The following is a 23,075-nucleotide window of genomic DNA, read 5'->3' as shown; positions in this document are numbered from 1 at the left end:
AGTAGACGTGTGATTTGTGGGCAAAAATATCGTAATTCTCATTGATTGATTTTCCTCAAAATAATAACAATGAATCCTATATATAATACTAAGCCCTAACTAACAAGAAAGATTTGGTGAATCAAAGATTATTAAATAATAAGATATAGGAACGTATCAGATTCTAAATGGTCATATTATAGCTGGCCATATTTAACTTTAGAAAACTGGATCTGACTATTGAAATTTAATGCACCTAGAAAGTATCATCTATTTAGGACTAGTCTACCCTTTACTTGATTAAACCAAGGAATTTTTTTATAGCTAATTAGAAAATGTGTACCCTGTTATATTAGCTTATCTTTCCTTTTCAGTTTTTTTTAACAAGATTAAGTAAATATACTATAATATGATATTATAGTTAATTATTGAAATTCATTTTAATGTATAGTGTACTAGTGTCGTGTCATGTTTTACACTACTACTACTAATAATAGTAATAATAATAATGATATATGATTATGATTATATGTTACATTAATGTAATTGTAGTGATATGGAGCAAAATTCGAAATTAACGTTTGAAATCATGATAATTTAAAAAATAATGTCATGATACTATAGTAAAATGTATAATACGAAAATAGCAAAAACATTAATAATAAGACAATGAAATTATTATTATTCATAACTTCAATATTTACTAAAATACCATTTCTGGCCTTCCGTAATGTGGCCGCATAGATTTACCCTTTTATTTGCATAAAAAACGCTACAAAAATCACATTGTTCTTCACATTTTGTTCTCTTTCTCATCCTCCTTCTCCTTTTTCCTCAGCGACTCTCCTACCATGGGACGGAAGAAGCTCACCATGAGGCTGATCGAAAACCCCACATCCAGACAACTCACTTATACGAAGCGCAAGGAGGGCATCATCAAGAAGGCCGGTGAGCTTGCAGTGCTGTGTGGCACCGACGTCGCCCTCATCATGTTTGCACCGTCTGGCCGCCTTGCTAGCTTTGCTAGCAATGGAAGGTTTTTATCTTTATTTATATATCTTTTATTTAATTTTTTATGTTAATTTCAAGAAAAAAAGCTAAAAATGGAGTTAGCTAGGTTGATGATATTAGTAGGATCACTTAACTAGCCAACGAGGTAAAATTAATGCTTGCCTATTTGAAATAAATTTTAGTAAGACGATTTAGGGTAACGAGAATGACTTTCAAATCTGAATAGTTTTAAAAGTGAGAAAAGATTTACAATTTTATAGATCTATGTGTATTTACAATCTGAATGTTACAATTGGACTTTTTTTTTTGAATTTTTTTTTCTTGCAGAATTGAGGATATACTACTTCGATTTGTTGACAGGCCAGATGAGCTTAGAGGAGGGTAAGTTGTAATTAGGTTTTCCATTTATTAATTTTTTTTTCATCAAATACATTTTTTTTAAAGATTCCTTGCAATTTTGTTTTCATTGCAGGCCTATCAATCACGAAGAGGTACATACAGATTTCCCACGCTTTCAAAAATTGTAGTATTTCAATTGAAGAATTCATCTTTTATTATTAGTATTGACAAATCAATTTTATTTTGTAGTTTTTGTCTCAAAAACTAAAACAATTGAAGTATGAAGGTGAAATGCTGGAGAAGATAGCAGTGTAAGGACTTTGCCTTCACTTTAACAAGTTTAAAAGTAACTATTATTCTTACAAAAACAAATTATTGTTACTTTTAATGATATTGTTTCGTTTCTTGACATGGATCTTCATTCACCTGCTAATTTGCTGGTCAAACAAGTTCAGTATTGAGGTAATTAACACTAACTATTTACATATGCTTCAATTCAATTTAAATCGAAATTTAATTGTTTATTATTATTTTATGTGTGTCTGTTGTCTTCTTTTGAGTATTTAAACTTACTCTTCAATCTTCATGGAATATCTCAAAATATTCAATTAAGTAAATTTCATTTAATTATAAAATGTCCTACAATTTTTAAAAAAATGATATTGGTGATTTTACAAACATATTATTGGTTTTAACTATATTAATTTGAATTGGATAAGTACAGGAACTTGAAGAGAAACTGGACAAACTCACTAGGAAACAACGTGAGTCTCAGGAAAAAATGAGGTAGGAATTTTTAAATTTACTATATATATATTCCCTTTATATTTTATTCATAATTAATTAATTAATTAATTAATTTTTTAATTATGTGCAGATATTACGAACCTAACGTTGAAAAAATAAATTCAGCTCTTGAAGCAGGAGTTTACCAGCAGTTTCTTACAACTGCTATTCAACGTATCCAGACATCAAAGGTAAGTATTTTCAATTATAATATCGATTTTTACGATCTCTGAAATCAGCCAACAGAAATTTTCATTAAATTTTTCATTGATTACTAATTTCCAATGGAATAGATATGAATAAGAGAATAAGGATAAGAGCAATTTCAAGTAAAGAGGAAAAGCGAAATAACTATTATGGAGTATTTACTTTCTCTTTATAAAAACTCATTCTTGAACAGGAAAGATATTTAAGACAGGTATATATTAGTATGTCTTATTCAATTTAAATAAAAATAAATATGGTAGTTATTTTACTTTACCATTTTTTATTTATCTTATTTTCTTGAACTTCATTACTACTTTTTAGGAAGATACATTTATCGTTTTTAAAAAGATCAATGAGAAATATGCATTCTCGATTTACATATTTATCTTGGAATTGCTCTATGAGCTAAATAAACTTGAGTGAGCAAAATCCAGCTTTATATGCTAAGATAAGATGAGTGTTGCTTTTGTATATATGATGTTAATTGAACTGAATTCAAGGGTGTTTTAGTAAAAATTAATAACAAATAATGTGATGTAATTTTAATGCTACTTCATAATTGCATGTCTATATTTTTTCCAAAATTTTATTTCCATAATCTACTCTGCATTGATCTTGTTTGTAGGCCAAACTGCTAGGCAATCAACTTGGCCACGAAAGGACTGAAAATGTTGAGGTAACACAATATTTGATTGGAGTATATTCTTTTATTATAACATGTACATATGTTGCTTATTTAATACTAGCTCTTATCAATTTTCTCAACTAATTGAGGCTGACAAGAATTAGGGTTTGTAACCAGATCTTTTAATCGAAAATTCTAATTTTCATGATTTTCGAATCAAATATCTGACAAAATTTAATTCGCATTTGCTTTATATGTTAGCTTAGATATATGCACGTTTGTAAGTTTTTTGCATTGAAGATAACCTTGCTTTCTTCGGTATAGAAAGTGCAATAAACATGAGTATTTGTTGCAAAGACACCTTAAATTTTCAATTTATCTATACACAGTTACCTAAGGCTCCGTTTAGTACACGGAATTGGAGATGTGGAATTGGAGCCTTCAATTCCAAATCTAGTCTTTGGTATCATAAAAATTCTTAGATTTGGATTAATATATAATTCCAAATCCTCCAATTCTACAATTTGAATTTCATATCAAAAGTAGTGAAATTCTAAATATTTGTTAAATTACACACACTGCACATATTCTTGCACACACATTCACACATTCTTACACACACTGCACACACGGTGCACACAATCTTACACACACTCATTGCATACACATTCACACACGTTGCACAAATGCACACTACTACACATATTACATGTAGTATGTGCATTGTGAGTGGTGTAGTTTGTAGTGTGTGTGCGCGCGTAGTGTGTTTTTAGTGATTGTGTGTTGTGTGTGTGTGTGTGCACGCGCACGCGCACGCGCACGCGTAGTATGTTTTTAGTCAGTGTGTATGTGTATTTAATGATTGTGCAACATGTGTAGTGTGTGTGAGCTCAATTTGTCAAATTCAATTTCATCTCAATTATTTCATTTTGCAAACAAATGATTTGGAATTGAATCCTTCCAATTCAATTCCAATTCCGTGTACCAGATCCTAATTATAATTTGTTGTACATGAACAAAATATACATTTTTTTAGGCGTAGGCAGCAACGATGCAAATGGATGATGCAGTTTCGTTGACTGGTCACTCTGCTGAGGGAAACCATGCCCGGTAATTTTTATTTATTTTAAAATATAATAACATATATGAATAATACTTATTCAATTATCAAATTAAAATTGATTTTATAAATTTGTTTTTTCAGGATGAGATCAAATATGGATGAAAATCAGAGTGCATCAAGCTTAGCTGCAGGGCCTCATCTTAGCCTAGGCTTCATTGAATCACAGAAGATGTGGAATAAGTCGTGGAATATATGAAGCATTGAGGTTTGGATGTTGCTGATTTTAAATAAAAATTTAATAAAACAAATACTGTAAAACAGGGATTTTTTTTTGTTGAACTATGCCATTGCAAGTACTATTAAAACTCAATAATTATTGTCGTGCATAAATACTCGAAAAGAGTAGACTCGGCATATTATAAATTTCTGATCCGTTTTTCTTTCATATTTAATCTGCCATTTTCAACTATGATATGCATGATTTATTTATTTATTTGAAATTTAAATAGAGGTGGAGGCGATGTATATTCAATATTTATTTCCTACTTGATCAATTGGCTGAAAAAAGTTTTATGGATATGTTATTTATACAAAAGATAATAATTAGGTTAGCGCTTTAACCTCAATTATTATTTTCACTTGCGAAATTCTTTTCTTCTTTTTTTCACTCATTCGCCATTGTTGTTTCGTTCACTCTTGCAAAACTAGATTTTAATTTTAACGATTTACATTTACAAAATTCGAATTATGTTTTCAATTTTTTTTATATTCAAATATTGTTATTGTTCATGCAATTGTATTTTTCTGCACATGCACGCACTAGTTGACTTATTTTTAGTACCTTTACATGTCCATTTTGCATTTTTTGTATGCTCACTTTGCATTTTGTGATTATATATTTTAAACACAAATAATAAATACTACTAGTATAATTTTTTTTAAATATGGCATTTAGATAATACTATGACGTACGTTTGATAAATCTAGAGTTGTTGAATGTTTTACCATAAAAAATAGTTATGGTGGATCTCTACATGTTAAAAATATAATTAAGATTTATGAAAATGAAATTTTAACACATTTCAATGGAATTTTAACTCAGCAAATTTTATTATTCAGAATATTTCCCATAGTGAATTTGAGTTTTCAAATTAACTTATCCATTATTTTATTATTAATACAGATCTAGTATGCACGTGTGCAAATATGTACTACATCCGTCCCCTAATAGGAGTCGCTCTTTGATCGGGCACGGGTTTTAAGAAATGTAGAGAAAAGTTGGTTGAAAAAGTTAGTGGAATGTGAGACTCACATTTTTATATTGGTTTTATAATAAAATGCGAGTGGAGTGAGTTAGTAGAATGTGGGGCCTACTACCATTTATGGTAAAAATGAAGAGTGACTCTTAATAGGGGACGGCCCAAAATGGAAATTAGCTACTCTTATTCGGGGACGGAGGGAGTATTACTTTGTAGATTAATTTTATTTATTTTATACAATTATTCTTTGTATTAAGAGGGTTTATAATTAGTCTCTAAAAATGAGGTTGCACCTTCTAGGTATTTGAACTTTGAAAAAATCACTTTTCAAATATCTAAACAACAAAAAGTCATAGAAATACTTGAGCTGACAATTTTGCCCATGACTGATCAACTAAAAAAGTTACTTCCTCCGCCCCTGTTAGGTACTCTCTATTAGGAGTTCCATTTCTTGGCAGCACGAGTTTTAAAAAATATTAAGAAAAGTGAGCGAAAAAAAATTAGTGGAATATGAGTCTCACTTGTATATATTAGTTTTAAATGAAATGTGAGTAGAATGAGTTAGTGAATGTATGACCATATTACCATTTATGGTAAAAGTGAACCGAGACTCCTATTCGCGCACGTACTGAAATGAGAAAAACGGAACTCCTATTCGCAAATGGAGGGAGTATCTAGTTTTGTCATTTTTGTCAGTTCTCTAAGAGTCTATTTTCACTCTTTTATCAAAAATAATAAATATGTCTCATATTCCACTAATTTATTTCACTAATATTTTATAATAAAATTAATATATATAAATGAGATTCATATTCTATAAACTTTTACAATTCATTTTACTTCACATTCCTTAAAATTAAATTCAAACTGAGTTAAATGTTGACATTTAATGAGAGACGAAAGACGAAGTGGAATGACCTCACATTTCGTAGAGATAAAGATATAAGAATAACATTCTATATAAGTGAGTCATTTTGGTTGACCTAACATTTAGAGATATGAGACTAACATTAAAGACAAGGAAAGTGTCGCAGACGATTAAAGTCTATAATACTCGATACTCGAATGTATGCGGTGTATAAAATGTAAAGAATAATCATACTACATCCGTCCTTGAAAAGTATGATGATGGATCCGCGAATTTCTGATGTTTGTAAATGCTGGTAGAGAATAAAGACTACGACACAATGAATTTACGTGGTTCGATTTACTGAAGTAAATCTACGCCCACGGGAAGAAGGGAGGGCAAGATTGTATTGCTTGATCTGGGATTACAGCTTACAACACAGACTTGCTATATGCTATTTTATCTCTAGAGAGCTTAACCCTTTTCTATCTGATCTAAGTTCTATTTGTACATTGAACTAGGATCGTGGTTTGCAGCCCCACTAACAAGATCGTGGGTGAGCAATAACTGCTCAATAACTGCTTCGTACCACTAAATAGATCGTGGGTATAGTGGAGGTCGTGGAGGCCTTTCATGAGTCCACTAACTCCTAGTTCGGTCGAATGCTGAGACCGAACTGCTGGACTTTACCGATCAGCTCTTGCCGATCTGAGAGGAGAGCTTGACTGGTCGGCTTTTACCGAGCTGTAGGCTGAGTCCGAACTCTTTGGTCGTGCCGAACTCTTTGGTGCCGAACAGATACTCTTTCTTGGGCTCTGGGCTGATGGGCCGTCACTGTTATTGGGCTTGCCATTAGGGTTTAGTTCGTACCCCATCACTACCCCCCCCGAAAAGCGAAGTGAATCACTTCGGCGAGGTGAGTCACTTCGGCATTCTGGATAACGGTAAGGGGGAGGCTGACGTCAGGGGACGTGCCTTGCGCGTGCCTGCATTAAATGCGACAGTAAAATCCGGCCGTTGAATCCTGAAAAGGTGGGATTCGAAACAGCGCAACGATTTCGAAATCTTTCCCGAATCTGATACATATGCTCTTTCTTCCTCATTTGAACACTTTTGCTGTTGCGTCTTCTATACTCTCTCTTTCTCGAGAAATTTTCTTCCGCTTTCAAGAGCTTCCTCAGACTTTCTTCACCTTCAAAAAGTAAGAAAAATGGCTTCTATTTCTTCTTCGGAGTCGGGTAGCGGTAGGAGAGGCGGTAAGGGGTCTTCTGGCCGGAAAGAGTCCGGGGAGAAGACCGTAGAGTATTTCCATAGTATTTTGAGTAAGGATACTGTGATATCCCTACCCGAAAAATACTTTTTTCCTGGGGGGAAGGCGGTGGTACCTGACGGTGATCATAGGGCTGACTCCCCGCCGGAGGGTTACGCCACCGTGTACGAGGCCTGCTTAGAATGCGGGCTTCGTTTCCCCCTCCCTTCTGCCTTTATAGATTTACTAGATTTTTTTCAGCTTCCTTTAGGCCAGGTGACTCCGAACTCTTGGAGGCACTTGTCGGCCTTCGCTGCCGAACTCCGTAGGTTAGGAAGGGATTTGTCTTTGAAGGCGATCCTTAAATTCTTTCAATTTAAGAGGAAGGGGTCTTGGTTCTACTTGATCCCTGTACAGCCCTTTAGGGCCTTTTGTAAAACGAAGTGGCCGAAGTGGCAAAACCGCTTCTTCTACTATGATAGGACCGCGGCTCCTAGTTTTCCCTGGAGAGGGCCGAAGTCCGTTATCCGTCATCCTCGGCCTGAACCGTTGGACGAGCTCGATGGCGAGCTCAACAAGATTCCCATAGTTAGGAAACAATACACGGAGTCTGAGCTCGTCAAGGGCGACGTCATGTTCGACATCTCGTCTTCGGACGAAGAGGCCGAGGGTGAGGCTTTCTCTTTCTTTATGCTCTACTGCTTTAACGAAGAAAACTAACCTGGCTTTCTTGCTTTTTGGCAGTGTACATGTTGAATAAGGCTATCCGAAAGTCCTCCGAGCTTGTGGAGCCGGAGAGGCAGAGAGCCCCTCGCTCGGCGTCTGAAGCCGAGAAGAATCCGAAGAGGCAAAAAACCTCTTCTTCGGATCCGAAAGAGCCGGAGCAGTGTTCGGCTAAAGGGAAGGGGAAATTTCATGAGTCCCCAAGAGTGCCGGGGAAAGACCTGGTCATCTCCGAGGTGGTTGCAGACATCCCGGAACACGTCCCTGAGCCTTTTCAATGGCCGACGAATTTTGTGGAGGTAAGCTTTCTGACTTGGCTTCTTTTCCACATTTTTTGATGGCCATTGTGTTGAGTTTTTTCCTTGTTCATCTTCAGAGAGCCAAGCTCGTCTCCGTGGAGCTCTCCAAAGCATCCCACGACTACGAGGAGATGCAGAAGGAGTTGCATCTTGCTCGTAGTCTGGCCGAACAGGCTGAGGCCAAATTTGAGAGGGCCCGAGCTGCTAGGATCTCGGCTCAGGATGAAGCCCGGTCAGCCAAAAACCAGCTCATCATCCTGCAAGAGCAGACGAAGCACCGGGAGGCTCAGAAGGAGGCTGCCGCCGTGGCTGCCCAGGGGGAGGCTCTCCGTGTTTACACGGAGAAACTCTTTTTGAGCAGCCAGTTCTCGGCCTTTGTCGGTAGTCTGGTAAGGCTAATTACCGATAAGGGCGAGCAAGGGGCCGACGTCGTGCTGCCTCTGTACAGCCGAGAGATAGCAGCTCGGCTTCAGAATCTGCCGCTCCTTGAGGAGCTCGCTTCATCCTCGGTCCTGCTTTCTGCAGACCGAGTCCGGAGTTGTCGAGCTGATCGGGACGAGAACCTGGAGGCTATCTTTGCCTCCGTGGGACCCGTTTCACCCGCTTCGACTTACAACGGAGAGGGTGAGGCCGAGCCGCTGGAGCGGGAGGCCGAAGTCGAGCGGGCCGGGCATCCGGAGAAGGAAGCCGATCAGGAGGCGGAGGCGAGGCCGGCAGGATGCGAGGCCGAGGCTGAGGTAGCTCAGGAGAAGGAAGCTGAAACAGACCGAGGAGCCGGAGACGAAGCTGGCGGAGTATGATTTCGTCTCCCTTCTCTTAGTCTAGTTTCTTCCTTGTAAAATGGCCTTGAAGCCCTCCTAGTGTAAAAAATTTTCCTTGTGAATGAAAAATTCTCTACACTTGTCTTCGTATAGCTTTTCGTACTCGCCTTTATTCCTGTTGTATTTTACTATCTGCTCGGTACAGCTGCCGAACTAATATAGCTGCTTTGTACTCAAGGAGATGGAGATACTTCACTGGAAACGGCTGTACTCTTCGGCTTTAGACGAAGCTGAGAAAAGAGCTATAGCTGATCAGACGAAGAATGACGAGCTTCTGGCTCGTTTAGTGAAGCTGGAGGCCGATAATAAGGACTTAGAGTCCGATAAGAAGGATCTGGAGGCCGAGCTGAATACGACCATTGCTGAGAGGACTGCGTACGAGGATTACATCCGTGTGCGCGGGGGAGTGACCATATCAGATGTTCAGAGTCGAGTTGACGAACTGTGGGAGGAATATCATGTACTCCGGAGGAACAATGCGCTGGAGAGCTCGGCTTGCCAACAAGTTGTGAAATCATTGCGGCGCTGGGCTTCTCGGTACGACATCATTCTTTCCCGGCGTCCCTCAATCGGGAGATTCCTTAGGCATTTCCCGCCAACAGATGCTCGCACTCCAGATCAAGCCTCTGGTTCCCTTGTTCAAAATCCTACTCCCAGTCAACAACGAACTCCGGAACAGCCGGAAACGTCAAGACGAGAACGGGCTCAGGAGCAACCGGAATCGTCAAGACAGGGACGGACTGAAATTCGCCGAGGAGTTGTGACTATGAGCGAGCAAGATCAGCAGATGCTTATTGCAGAGACTCTTCATCGCCGAGGGGTTAGAGCTTCTGGGGCTCGCGGAAGAGGTGTTGGGTCGAGGATAGCATCTCGTCGACCTGCTTATTCTTCATCTGCTCGGAACAACCGAACTCGGCTTCCAGAGGATTTTGCAGATAGGTGGCTTAACTTTAGCAACCGCGGACAGTAGAATAGTCCTTTGTAATGGCGTAATGCCTTCTCGTAGGGGAGCTGAATTGTCTGCCGAACGAGGTTTAATAAATGAAATTTTTTCCTTTCGCTTTTATCACTGCTTACTTACAGTTCTGCGAAACAATTTCATCGTGCTCGTCATCGGTCTTATGAAGTGAGCTTCTTTGATCGGACTTCGTCTTTGATCTTATGAAGGAAACTTCTTTGACCGGACTTGGTTGGTGTTCTAATTTGGCGATTTTTGTCGCCGGGATCGAACTTTCCCTTGTCCTAATTCGGCGAGTTTTATCGCGTGGATCGGACTTTCCCAGTTAACCGAAGTGGTCTTATGAAGTAAACCTCTTTGACTGGACATGGTCGTCCTCGGTCTTATGAAGTAAACTTCTTTGACCGAACTTGGTCGTCCTAATTCGGCGAGGTTTATCGCGTGGATCGGACTTTCCCTTATTGCAGTTCGTTTCAGACGAAGTGCTTATTTCTTAAGCCGAATTATGGTCTTGTATCTTCCTGAGAAACTTGGACTCACAATCGTTGGCTTATTGCAGTTCGTTTCAGACGAAGTGCTTGTTAAGCTGAATTGCGGTCTTGTATCCTCCTTGGAAGCTTGGACTCACAATCGTTGGCTTGTTGTAGTTCGTTTCAGACGAACTGCTTGTTAAGCTGAATTGTGGTCTTGTATCCTCCTTAGAAGCTTGGACTCACAATAGTCTTTAATAATCGATCTAAAAAGGGGATCAGCCTTTAAAGAACGATATACCTCGGTACCATTTGTAAGAGACGACAAGCACATAGAGACAAAACACATAGAGAAAAAATGAAAAAGATGAAGGAAAAAAACTTTAAACTTTTTTTTTTAAAAAACGACAAGTAAAAGGTACAAGTAAGAAACAAACAAATAAAAAACATATACCCCTATGACCGAACTAGACACGAGACGGACTGACCGGACTTTTGTCTCTTACAAGTGGAACTTCTTGAGGTTGGAGACGTGCCATGTTCGGGGTACTTGTTCTCCTGACATGTGAGTCAATTTATAAGACCCTTTGCCGAGGACTTCTGACACCCGATATGGACCCTCCCATGTGGGTTCGAGTTTGCCCAGCTTTTCTGCTCGGCTTACTTCGTTGTTTCTCAAGACGAGATCTCCCACTTGAAATTGAAGCTTTTTCACCCTTTGGTTATAATACCGGGCTACTTGCTCCTTATACTTGGCTGCTTTTATGCACGCCAATTCTCTTCTTTCTTCGGCGAGATCTAGTTCTGCTCTCAGTCCGTCGTCATTCATTTCTGAGGAGAAATTTAGAGTTCGGGGACTGGGTACGCCGATCTCCACCGGAATTACGGCTTCAGTGCCGTACACCAGACTATACGGAGTTTCACCGTTGGAGGTTTTGGGTGTAGTTCGGTAGGACCATAGGACTTGAGGGAGATTTTCTACCCATTGTCCTTTGGCTTGTTCTAACCGAGCTTTTAACCCTTTCACCAGAATCCGGTTCGTTACTTCCGTTTGTCCGTTTGCTTGGGGATGGGAGACCGAAGTGAACCGCTGTTGAATGTTCAGCTCTTGGCACCAATTCTTGAACGTCTTGTCGGTGAACTGAGTCCCATTATCCGAGATGAGGATGTGGGGTATGCCAAATCGGCACACTATGTTCTTCCAGACGAAGTCCAATGCCTTTGAGCTCGTTATCGTAGCTAATGGTTCAGCCTCCACCCACTTCGTGAAGTAGTCCACGACAACGATAAGGAATTTCATTTGCCGAGGAGCTTGAGGAAGTGGTCCCACTATGTCTATGCCCCATTGCATGAAAGGCCAAGGGCTTTGCATAGTGTATAGATCGGTCTGCGGCATCCTTGGGACATTTGCATGAATTTGGCACTTCGTACACTTCTTGACGAGCTGCACTGCCTCTTGTACCATGGTTGGCCAATAATATCCCCATCTCAGAACTTTTTTAGCTAAAGCTCTGGCTCCGATGTGGCTACCGCACGATCCTTCATGGACTTCTCTGAGGATGTAGTCCGTCTCTTCTGGTCCTACGCACCGCAATAACGGCTGGAGGTAAGACTTTCTAAAGAGGACTCCTTCATGAAGTTCGTACCGAAGTGCTCGGCACGTGATCTTCCGAGCTTCTCTCTTATCCTCGGGCAATTGTCCTTGATCCAGATACTGCAAGATCGGCGTCATCCAGTTCGGCGAGCTGGATACTGAATGTACCTCGGCTTCATCAATGCTTCGATGCATTAATTCTTCCGCCTTTGAGCTCGGATCTGAGGCCAATTTACTTAAGGTATCTGCTCGGCTATTTTCCGCTCTGGGAATGCGGATTATCCGAAAATAGGAGAAACTTCGGCTGATGCTTTGCGCTTTGTCCAAATACTTCTTCATTCTCTCGTCACGAGCTTCACTTGTACCCAACATGTGATTTACTATGACTTGTGAATCACAATGGACTTTGAGAGATTTGACGAGCAGACTTTGCGCTAACTGGAGTCCGGCCAGGAGGGCTTCGTACTCGGCTTCATTATTAGTAGTGGGGAATAGGAACCGAAGTGAGTAGGTTACCTCGTGTCCGTCGGGAGCGACAAGTAAAATACCAGCTCCACTTCCCATCTTGTTTGAAGCTCCATCTACGAATCCGCTCCAGCAGTCCGGCGGCTCTACTTCGGATTCCAAGGGCTGTGCTAGTTCGGCATTGGCAGAATTCTTCTGTTCGGCAATAACAGGAATTGCTTGATCGAACTTTGCTTCTGCAAGAAAATCTGCCAAGGCTTGTCCCTTGATGGCTTTCCGAGGTAGATATTCAATTGTGTGCTCTCCCAACTCTATAGCCCACTTGGCGATTCTGCCTGATGCTTCTGGTTTGGTCAACACTTGCCGAAGTGGCAGATCAGTTAAGACGCATACCTTGTGAGCATAGAAGTATGGCCGCAGTCTCCTTGCTGCATTTACTAATGCCAGAGCAATCTTTTCCAGAGGTTGATACCTGGTTTCTGGACCTCTTAATGCTCGGCTTGTAAAGTAGATGGGAAGCTGCTTTAGGCCTTCTTCTCGTACAAGCACCGCGCTGATGGTTTGATCCGATGCCGCTAAGTATAAGAATATTACTTCGGCTTCGGTTGGAGCAGAGAGAATAGGAAGCTTGGCTAGATAACTTTTGAGCTCGTCAAAGGCCTTTTTCTGCTCGGCTCCCCACTCGAACTTTGGTGCCTTTTTCAACACCGTGAAGAACGGCAGTTGCTTTTCGGCTGCTTGAGAAAGGAATCGATTCAGTGCGGCTAGACATCCGGTTAGCCTTTGCACGTCATGTATGGACTTCGGCATCGCCATGTTTTGAACAACTTGAACTTTTGAGGGGTTTGCCTTGAGTCCGTCCTTTGAAACCCAACAACCCAGAAACTTTCCCGAATCTACCAAAAAGGTACACTTTTGGGGATTAAGTTTGAGGTTGGCTTTCTTGAGCACGTTGAGAGTGGACTTGAGGTTGTGCTCGTACTCCGAAGTGCTTTTGCTTTTGACGACTATATCGTCAACATACACTTCGACCTCCTTTCCAATCAGGTGCCGAAAAAGCTTGTCTACCATCCTTTGATAAGTGGCTCCGGCATTCTTTAAACCGAATGGCATCTTTTTATAAGCGAAAATGCCGAAATCAGTAATGAAGGCCGTTTTTGAAGCGTCAATCTCATCCATTAAAACTTGATGGTATCCTTTGTACAGATCAAGAAAACAAAAAATTTCAAAGCCTATCAAAGCTTCTACTTTTTTATCTATGTTCGGAAGGGGATAGCAATCTTTGGGACAGTGCTTATTTAGATCGGTGAAATCTATGCACATCCGCCATCCTCCTTCCTTTTTCTTGATCATGACAGGATTGGCCACCCACGAAGGATACTTCACTTCGAATAACACATCCGCCTTCAATAATTGACGGACTTCGTCATGGATGACTTGACTTCGTTCTGCCGCAAAGAGTCTTTGCTTCTGTTTTATCGGCCGGACTGAAGGATCAATATTTAACCGATGAGTGATTACCTCGGGGGGCACTCCGGTCATGTCCAACGGAGACCATGCAAAGACGTCTTTATACTCCTTGAGGAGCTGGATGGTTTTTTCCCGAAGTAGGGGCGTTCCCGCGAAGCCGATCTTAACCGTTCTGGATGGATCGTCTTCGTACAGCTGAACTGTCATCGAGTTCGGCTCCGGTATGACTTCGGTCATCGCCTCTGACTCCGGCTGCTGTGATTGCTATGCTTGGTGGTGCCGATCTGACTGCTCGGCACTTCTAAGCGCAATTTGCAGACATTCCTTTGCTCTCTTTTGGTCACCTCGGATGACCGCTATCCCTCCTTTAGTAGGGATCTTGATGGTGAGGTGATAAGTGGAGCAAACGGCCCGAACTGTGTTGAGCCAGTCTCTTCCCAGGATGATGTTGTACGGGGACCGAGCTTTCACCACGAAAAACTCAATCATCGTACTGGAGCTAGTAGGCGCTTTCCCCACCGTGATCGGAAGGCTGATAATACCTTCAGGGCGGGTGTCCTCCTGGGCGAAGCTCTTCAGGGGAAGCGGAGCCGGACTGAGCCGAGCTGGGTCCACTTCTAGTTTGTCGAAGCACTCTTTAAAAAGAATGCTGACTGACGCTCCTGTATCCACAAACACCCTGTGGATCAGTTTGTTTGCCACTCCGGCTTGGATGACAATGGCGTCTTGGTGAGGAGAGATGGCCGGGACGGGATCAGCATCCGAGAACGTAATCACTTCGTCCTGCTTCAGCCTTTTATGCGTTGGCTCCTCTCGATTGGAGCCTCTGCGCTCTGACTTCAGGGACGACTTGGTCTTCCCGGCAGGGAGAGCGTCAATAGTCTGGATTACTCCATCATATTGCGGCTCGTCATCGTCTTCGGGATCCGGCTGCCTTTTCGGATCCTGAGGAGCGCAGTTCGCACCTCTCTGCTTCTTATTCTTCTTTGACTGCTTGCTTTGGTATTTTTTCAATGTCCCTGCCTTCACAAGAACATCGATACCTGCAGCCAAGTTTCTGCACTCCTCGGTATCGTGACCGTGGTCTTGATGGTAGGAGCAGTAGTTATCCTGGGGTCGGCGCGCGGCTGATTTCGTCATCCGCTTTGGCTTTTCGAACAGGTCAGAGTGCAGTTCGAAAATTTCCGCTCTCGGCTTGTTCAGCGGTACGAACTGAGCGGGCGGCTTCTCGGGATTGAGACGGGGTCCCAATCTGTCTTGCACCGGAGCCCTTTGAATTCTTTCAAATGGAGTCCGGCGAGGATGCCCCTGATCGCTATGATCGGGCTTCCTTCTGTCTCCTCGGGACGATGAGCTGTCTAACGACCGTTTGCGACGGTCTGCCTCATCGGCCCGGGAGTACTGGTCCGCAATGTCCCACATTTCCTGAGCTGTCTGCGGACCGTACTCAACGAGCTTCCTGTAGAGAGCTCCGGGCAGGATTCCATTTTGGAATGCCGAGATGACAAGCAGATCGTTGAGATCGTCTACTTGCAGGCATTCCTTGTGGAATCTTGTCATAAAGTCGCCGATTTTTTCGTCGCGACCTTGACGAATGGAAAGCAGCTGAGCCGAAGTGATTCGGACTTCCGCTTTCTGAAAGAACCTCCTATGGAATGCATCCATTAGATCTCGGTAAGATCTAATGCTGCCTTGGGGGAGGCTATCGAACCACCTTCTTGCGTTCCCGATGAGCAGCTCGGGAAACAGCTTGCACATGTGGACCTCGTTGAGACCCTGGTTCGCCATGTTATATTGATAGCGCCCCAAGAAATCGTGAGGGTCCACGAGCCCGTCGTAAGTCATCGACGGAGTTCGGTAGTTCTGTGGTAGGGGAGTTCGGGTGATGTCGTCCGAGAACGGAGTCTTCAGTGCTCCGTACACGGCGAATCCGATATCTCGTCGGTATGGAGGAGATTGAGTTCTCCTGTGATTCCGGTACCGAGGAGGAACTGGAACATGTTGGGGACGGGGATTCTTTCTCCTGGGAGATGCGACACTACTGCGGTAGTGACTTTCTTGTGCGGAGGGAGAAGGAGAATCCGCCGTTTTCGTCTCCGGCTGCTTTTGGCTTTTTTGCAGGAAGGTTAAGAATTCCTCCTGCTTCGCCGCCAAAAACTGCTTGACAGCCTCATTCAAATCGGGCTGCTGGGAAGACTCAGTGGGACGATTTTTGGAGCGGCTTGTTCCTTCGCCATGAGAACTGGTGGTGGATTTATCCCTAGGCTGTTTTCCAGACCTATGGGATGGATTGGCTTCCTCCTGGTTCTCACGGGCAGGAATACGGGTACTCTGCGATCTGGTATGCATTTTTTGGGTGGAAAAAATGGATCAAAAATTCGCTTTATCACAAATTTTGTTCTCTGCTTCCCACAGACGGCGCCAGTGATGGATCCGCGAATTTCTGATGTTTGTAAATGCTGGTAGAGAATAAAGACTACGACACAATGAATTTACGTGGTTCGATTTACTGAAGTAAATCTACGTCCACGGGAAGAAGGGAGGGCAAGATTGTATTGCTTGATCTGGGATTACAGCTTACAACACAGACTTGCTATATGCTATTTTATCTCTAGAGAGCTTAACCTTCTACCTGATCTAAGTTCTATTTGTACATTGAACTAGGATCGTGGTTTGCAGCCCCACTAACAAGATCGTGGGTGAGCAATAACTGCTCAATAACTGCTTCGTACCACTAAATAGATCGTGGGTATAGTGGAGGTCGTGGAGGCCTTTCATGAGTCCACTAACTCCTAGTTCGGTCGAATGCTGAGACCGAACTGCTGGACTTTACCGATCAGCTCTTGCCGATCTGAGAGGAGAGCTTGACTGGTCGGCTTTTACCGAGCTGTAGGCTGAGTCCGAACTCTTTGGTCGTGCCGAACTCTTTGGTGCCGAACAGATACTCTTTCTTGGGCTCTGGGCTGATGGGCCGTCACTGTTATTGGGCTTGCCATTAGGGTTTAGTTCGTACCCCATCATATGAACTATTTATTTTTTTAGTCTGTCACTGAAAAATATGAACTTTTTAATTTTAAATTTTTTTTCTCTCTAATGAAGTGAGACTCCATCTCCACGAACAATACTTTATTTACTTTTCTTTATATCTATCTTACTTTACCAATTATATATTGAAATTTGTGTCGAATCAAATATTCAAACTTTTCAAAGAAGGATGTAGAAGTATATAATGATTTTTAAGGATCTAACTCAATGATATTTGGGTATAAGTTTCTGGAAAATTTAGTTCTGCATACCAAATTCAACATCAATCTATAAATTATCAAGTGATCCATTAGTTCTAATTTTGCCATCAAACTATTGATTTATTCTGATTTTGTAACCAATCGAGATTTCAACACTAACATAACTTGATAACGTACTTATATAACATTATCGAACGTCAACCAATACAACTCATGTTTTAAAAGTTAAACAGTGAAACAACGTTGTATTATATTAAATTAAACAATTTTATTTGTCCCTCAAATAGTATCACAAAATGACTTTCATACTCTTAATGAGCTCATGGGCAAAATTGTAATTCAGACATCTTTAATGTGTTCTTTTTTTTCAATTTGGATACCTAAAGTACACACTTTTATTATCAATGAATCATTTATCAAATATAATAGGACAATAGGCAATATTTACATAAGTTAATTGATAGAGTAGCCCATTAAATTTTGGGTCAGTCCTGTTCAAATTGTAGAACTAAATAAATTGGAATGTTACCATGTTACAAATTTACAACCCAATTCTTCAATTTAATGAATTATTCGGCCCAAATATACAAAATTATAGAATACCATCCCAATCTTCAATTCTAGCATTAATTTAAATATGATTTGTGATTCAGATTATCATCCGACCAATTTTAGGTATACCACATTTTATTTAATTATAATTATTCGAATAATGTTTAGATCTGAACATGAAAACAATATGGATTGTAAAAGAATGACTCTGTATCTCAAATTTTTTTATTTGAATAGTTTGGTTTGGTCGTAGTAAAGTTGGCAGGTCTCTTAGTTTGATCATAACTTAACTTGCTCTCATCTCACCTCCGAACTACATGCAGCATTTCAACGAACAAAACTCCCAACAGAAATTCGATTTCTAACCCAAATCGCTTCTTTTTCCCCCAAAATCGCCATCTAAGAACCCTATCCCTTTCCTCTTCACGCCTCCGCCTCCAATTTCTTCACTTTGGGGAAAAAATCCTGAAGAGGTATATTCAGCCATATTTTGGGCGTTGGGAATTTTGTGCCGTTGAATTGAACCCCCGCAATAAACAAATCAATAATGTATCTCAAATCAAAGCATTGTTTATTTTTATCGGAGTTTTTTTCCCCCAGTTAAGGCTCAAAATTACGCATGCATAGCTGGGGCTATGCGTGTCGTCGTTGTTTGAATGAGGACGGCAGCTCTGAGGGAAATGGATTTTTGATTGTTTGAGAAAGCGATGGGCGCCAGATTTGTGGCCATTTTTATTGTTTTTATCTGTGTTTTTGCAGCGATTGATTCGGATGGAAAGGCGGAATTAGGGGAAAACTCTTGGGATCAACTTCAGGTTCAAAATCCATCCCAATTTTTTTTTATTTTTTTGGTGATTTTTCATGTTTGTTTGCTTCTGCATTTATTCATTGTATATGTTCTTATGTAATAATTATACTTGGGGAAAATGCTTCTTTATATTTTGTGTGTGTGTATGCATGTCATTTTCTAATTTTTTACTTACCTGAGTTGAGGGAATTTGATTTACAGAACATGAACTTGTAATTGGAGAATTTGCAGAACAGGTTATGCATATTTTGAGCAATTGTGTATGCTTTGTTGGTTGAAAGACATGCTTTGATCGATACGATTATCAAGAAACACAAACTACAATGTGTCTCATGTTCAAGTAGTAGATGGAATTAACTTGAAATTATCTGTGATGGTTATCTCGAAATTCAAGTGAGTATAAACAAAACAGAATTTAGTAGTAGTAAATTTTAAGAAAGGGAGCTCGAGCGATGAAATGTATCATTGTGAAATGTTTTTGTCAACTTCGATGTAGATGAAATTAAGTGGATAGTGCGTGACGGGTGCTTTGCTGGTATTTTCTGACAGGCCGAGCAAGTTTGGGATTATTGTAGTAAAAAGTTGAGATATAGTACTGAAGCTGCTAAGAAGTTAGATTCGGGTCTATCTCATTCAGCTTCTACAGCTTACGGTGGTGTGGGATTTGGTTCGAGTTTGTCACAGAAAAGGAACATTCAGAAGGCTATAGCCGATCTGCTTCCAAAGGAGAGGATAGAAATTTTGAAATGCTTGCGAGATAGAAAGTTCCCGTTGCAAGTCTTGAATGACGAGCAAAGGATTTTACTTGATGAATGCCAAAATTTGTTTCCTGGTTGGGCTGGTATTCCAAGAAGGTACCTGAGACATAAAAGTGGCATGCGCCAAGTCTTACAAACTGCATCTTCACCTACTTCAGAAGAATCAGATCCCAACAATCCTTCACCATTTGATCTTGACTACCCTTCACCATCAGAGATCGACTATCCTTCCGTGGCAATGAAAAAATATACACCTATGGTTTCACAAGACATTCCTAGCAACAACAGAATGTATCTTGTAGGTGGTGTGATTGCAAGTTCAATGGCAGGAATTGCTCTTGCAACACTAGTTTTGTTTCTTTGCGTAAATAAAGATAGGAGTGATGATGAACCGAAAGATGCGCCCAGAGATGACAAGCCTCTTCTCAACTTCAACGGTACTGATTCTCCAGGTATGACAGTGTTGTGGTCATGGTTGTTTTTTTATGGAAATGAGTTTCGTTGTTCATAGCTGTGATGTAACTTTCCAGGTGTGACGGATAACAATCGCCCGATGGGTGCACCAAGTAGCTTCAATTTCAAGGCGACTTCGACTGTTGGCAGTTCAGTTGGCGCTTATACTGTTGCTTCTCAAGGTGTATCTCCCGAGATAGAAGAAGATGGGGAGGCGTATGTGAAAATCCCATTACCACTTCCTCCGGGAAGAGCATCAACATCTGCAGCTGGTGGTGGTGGTGGTTCCAATGGGATAATGGGAGCACCCACAGCAGGAACAGCAGCTGCAGCGGGAGGCGAGGCAGAAGCAGCAGTAGGGGCAGTGGGAGGAGCTAAAGAACCACAAGAAAAAGCACCACCACCTACACCGCCAACACCGCCTCCCAAGGCAGTGGCACCACCTCCTCCTCCACCGGTATTCGGAGCCCCGGCTCCTCCACCGCCGCCTAGAGGCGGCCGCCCACCGCCTAATGCACCAGGAAAACCTCCACCGATGGCCCCCCATCATCCACATAATTCATCAAGCGATTCCCTAGCTTCGGACGACTCAGTAGCTCCCAAGGCCAAGTTAAAGCCATTCTTCTGGGACAAGGTTATGGCAAGCCCGGATCAATCAATGGTTTGGCATGAGATCAAAGCCGGCTCTTTTCAGTAAGTACTTGCATGGGATCACATCTCGACTTTGGTTTGTTCATGTGAATCGTGTAACTGTTTTCTGAAACTTGAAGGTTTGATGAGGAGATGATGGAATCTCTATTTGGATATTCAGACCAGAAGAAACATAGAAGAAAGGACTCAACTTCATCCGAATCTTCTACTCCACAGTTTATTCGGATTATTGATCATAAAAAAGCACAGAACTTATCAATTCTTTTAAAAGCATTGAATGTGACATCAGAAGAAGTCTGTGATGCTATGAAAGAAGGTAGCTATTTACTAGATTTGGTAATTATTTTACAAGAAATAAATTGATCAGTATATTAAATTTAACACTACTAAATTCTGTGTGTTCGTAAATTAGGTAACGAGCTCCCACCAGAATTCATCCAAAATCTGTTGAAAATGGCACCAACAGCCGACGAAGAACTAAAGCTTAGGTTATATACTGGAGATCCTTTCCTAATTGGCCCGGCTGAACGGTTCCTCAAGGCCTTGATTGAAATCCCTTTCGCCTTTAAACGTTTGGAATCATTGTTGTATGTAAGCACGTTTCAGGAGGACTTCACTGCAGTCAAACAATCTTTCACAACTTTAGAGGTTTGACTTCTTACAAAAGTTTTCCCACATATGAAATCACTTTAGAATTCTATGGGGTGATTGAATACTTAGGCTTAGTTTTTAAAGCATGTTCCTTGGGACAATGAAGCGCAGCGCAGTTGCTAATCCACTTCCTCTCCAACCAACCAGTTGGTCGGGGGTTTAGTGGGAGCTGTAACTCAAAAGAACATGTTGCTCGACTCATGCTTTATTTTGCTTCTTTAATTTCGTGTATTTTAAGAGTAGGATTTGATGTCTTCTTGTGAATAAACATTAAGTTACTGTTTTCAGGCCGCCTGTGATGAGCTCAAAAACAGCAGACTCTTCCTGAAACTACTGGAAGCTGTTCTCAAAACTGGCAACCGAATGAATGATGGTACCTACCGCGGTGGTGCTCAGGCATTCAAGCTCGACACGCTCTTGAAACTCTCTGATGTGAAAGGAACAGACGGGAAGACCACACTGCTGCATTTTGTTGTGCATGAAATAATCCGTGGAGAAGGAGTAAGAGCTGCTCGTAGAATGAGGGAGGGCAAGAGTTTGTCCAGTGTGAGGACAGATGATCTTAGTGACGATGCTTCCCACGACATGGAAGATTACTACCGAAGCCTTGGTCTTCAAGAACTGTCCTGCCTCTCCAGCGGCCTCTTGAATGTGAAAAAAGCAGCGGCGATTGATCGTGATATCATAAGTGAGTACGTGATAAAACTTGGCCAGTCCCGTTTCAAGACTAAAGAATTTCTTGAGAACGAGATGAGTAGCTTGGATGAAGAAAGTAAGTTTCTTGAAACTCTCACGAAATTTATCAACCAGTGTGAGGCCGACACTGCCTGGATCATGGAGGAGGAGAAGAGAGTGATGGGCGTAGTGAAGAGCACCGGGGATTACTTCCATGGTTCTGCAGGCAGGGAGGAGGGTGGGAATCTCTTTGGAATCGCCCGCGACTTTTTCGCAATGGTGGACAAGGCGTGCCTTGACGTGAAGAACTCCATAAAACTGCCAAAGACACACAGAAAAGATGCCTTCACGCCATCATTATCGCCTTCACCGTCTCAAGGATCGCCCCCAGCCTCGGAGACCTCCCATGAAATGCAGTCGCGACTGTTTCCGGCGATGAGGGCGCGCCAAATTGACGATGAATTCAGCTCGGACGATGATACCTAATCTTTTCCCTAAGGTATGCAAATTCGATGGAGGAAATGTTGTCCTAACACGTGGGAAATTTTTGTGTGCACATGCTAAACCAATCTAGTGGTTTTGTGACACGTGACAATTGGATCCTTCAACTGTCTCGCATTGATTTTGCGACACATAAGAGTTGGACCCACCATTTCTAGGGGGACGTGTAGAAGTTGGTGAGGTCCAATTGTCACGTATTTTTAATATTGATTTCGCAACACCTGACAATAAGATCTACCATGTCTTACTATTCTCTTTTAATTTAGGGCTCACTAAAGATGTTAGCGTTTCTAAACAAGGTTGTCGTCGGACGGGCTCGCTCGATACACCAGAGGCCAAGGATGATGGGCAGCCACAATGAAAGAAGACATACATACCAATGTGAAGAGTAATGTGAACAAGAATTGATCTTCAGAGTTGCTAGATATAAAACACCTGTGTCTCTGACATCCGAATTTCTTGTTATAGATTGTATTTAAGATATTATCTATTGTCTATATTCAATCCTAATCAATATGGCTATGTGCCTCTGTCCTCGGTTTCTTTGTGGATTTGCTCATCTCATTTGGTTTCCAAAATTCAACGATATTAGATCATTTTCAAGACCTTACTAAAT

At 41.3% G+C, this 23,075-nt stretch overlaps 2 protein-coding genes and 1 long non-coding RNA gene across 4 annotated transcripts; all 3 read left to right on the top strand.

Annotated features, from left to right (window-relative positions):
* The first annotated feature begins 830 nt into the window (after positions 1 to 830).
* On the top strand, positions 831 to 2,745 carry LOC121784112 (agamous-like MADS-box protein AGL66). Its single transcript, XM_042182292.1, has 7 exons — positions 831 to 1,015; positions 1,318 to 1,371; positions 1,463 to 1,481; positions 2,054 to 2,115; positions 2,207 to 2,306; positions 2,516 to 2,533; positions 2,644 to 2,745. The coding sequence occupies exons 1-7, from the start codon at positions 831 to 833 to the stop codon at positions 2,743 to 2,745; spliced, it is 540 nt and encodes a 179-aa protein (XP_042038226.1).
* Positions 2,746 to 3,965: 1,220 nt separating this feature from the next.
* Positions 3,966 to 4,435, top strand: LOC121784623. Its single transcript, XR_006046739.1, has 2 exons — positions 3,966 to 4,057; positions 4,152 to 4,435. It is a non-coding gene; the product is annotated as an uncharacterized LOC121784623 (long non-coding RNA).
* Positions 4,436 to 18,170: 13,735 nt separating this feature from the next.
* On the top strand, positions 18,171 to 22,989 carry LOC121783286 (formin-like protein 3). 2 transcript variants are annotated; one of them, XM_042181312.1, is made up of 7 exons: positions 18,171 to 18,777; positions 19,320 to 19,980; positions 20,059 to 20,674; positions 20,752 to 20,948; positions 21,045 to 21,280; positions 21,572 to 22,457; positions 22,759 to 22,989. In XM_042181312.1, exons 1-6 carry the CDS (start codon positions 18,670 to 18,672, stop codon positions 22,442 to 22,444), a joined length of 2,691 nt encoding a protein of 896 aa, XP_042037246.1. In that variant the 5' UTR covers positions 18,171 to 18,669; the 3' UTR covers positions 22,445 to 22,457; positions 22,759 to 22,989. The 2 variants fall into 2 exon arrangements, with proteins under 2 accessions (XP_042037246.1, XP_042037245.1); XM_042181311.1 differs by having other exon boundaries at positions 22,726 to 22,989.
* The last annotated feature ends 86 nt before the right edge of the window (positions 22,990 to 23,075 follow it).

The sequence above is a fragment of the Salvia splendens genome, chromosome 21, assembly GCF_004379255.2.
Source record: "Salvia splendens isolate huo1 chromosome 21, SspV2, whole genome shotgun sequence".
Taxonomy (NCBI): domain Eukaryota; kingdom Viridiplantae; phylum Streptophyta; class Magnoliopsida; order Lamiales; family Lamiaceae; genus Salvia; species Salvia splendens.
Note: the sequence above shows the minus strand (reverse complement) of the source record. Positions and strands in the feature narration are given on the sequence as shown.

Bases quoted from the DNA above. Each gene is read 5' to 3' on its own strand.
- LOC121784112 (XM_042182292.1), top strand. From the start codon at position 831: ATGGGACGGAAGAAGCTCACCATGAGGCTGATCGAAAACCCCACATCC. The intron at 1,016-1,317 runs GTTTTTATCTTT...TTTTTCTTGCAG, and splicing joins AGCTTTGCTAGCAATGGAAG to AATTGAGGATATACTACTTC. The intron at 2,116-2,206 runs GTAGGAATTTTT...AATTATGTGCAG, and splicing joins GAGTCTCAGGAAAAAATGAG to ATATTACGAACCTAACGTTG.
- LOC121783286 (XM_042181312.1), top strand. From the start codon at position 18,670: ATGGGCGCCAGATTTGTGGCCATTTTTATTGTTTTTATCTGTGTTTTT. The intron at 18,778-19,319 runs GTTCAAAATCCA...ATTTTCTGACAG, and splicing joins ACTCTTGGGATCAACTTCAG to GCCGAGCAAGTTTGGGATTA. The intron at 21,281-21,571 runs GTTTGACTTCTT...TACTGTTTTCAG, and splicing joins AATCTTTCACAACTTTAGAG to GCCGCCTGTGATGAGCTCAA.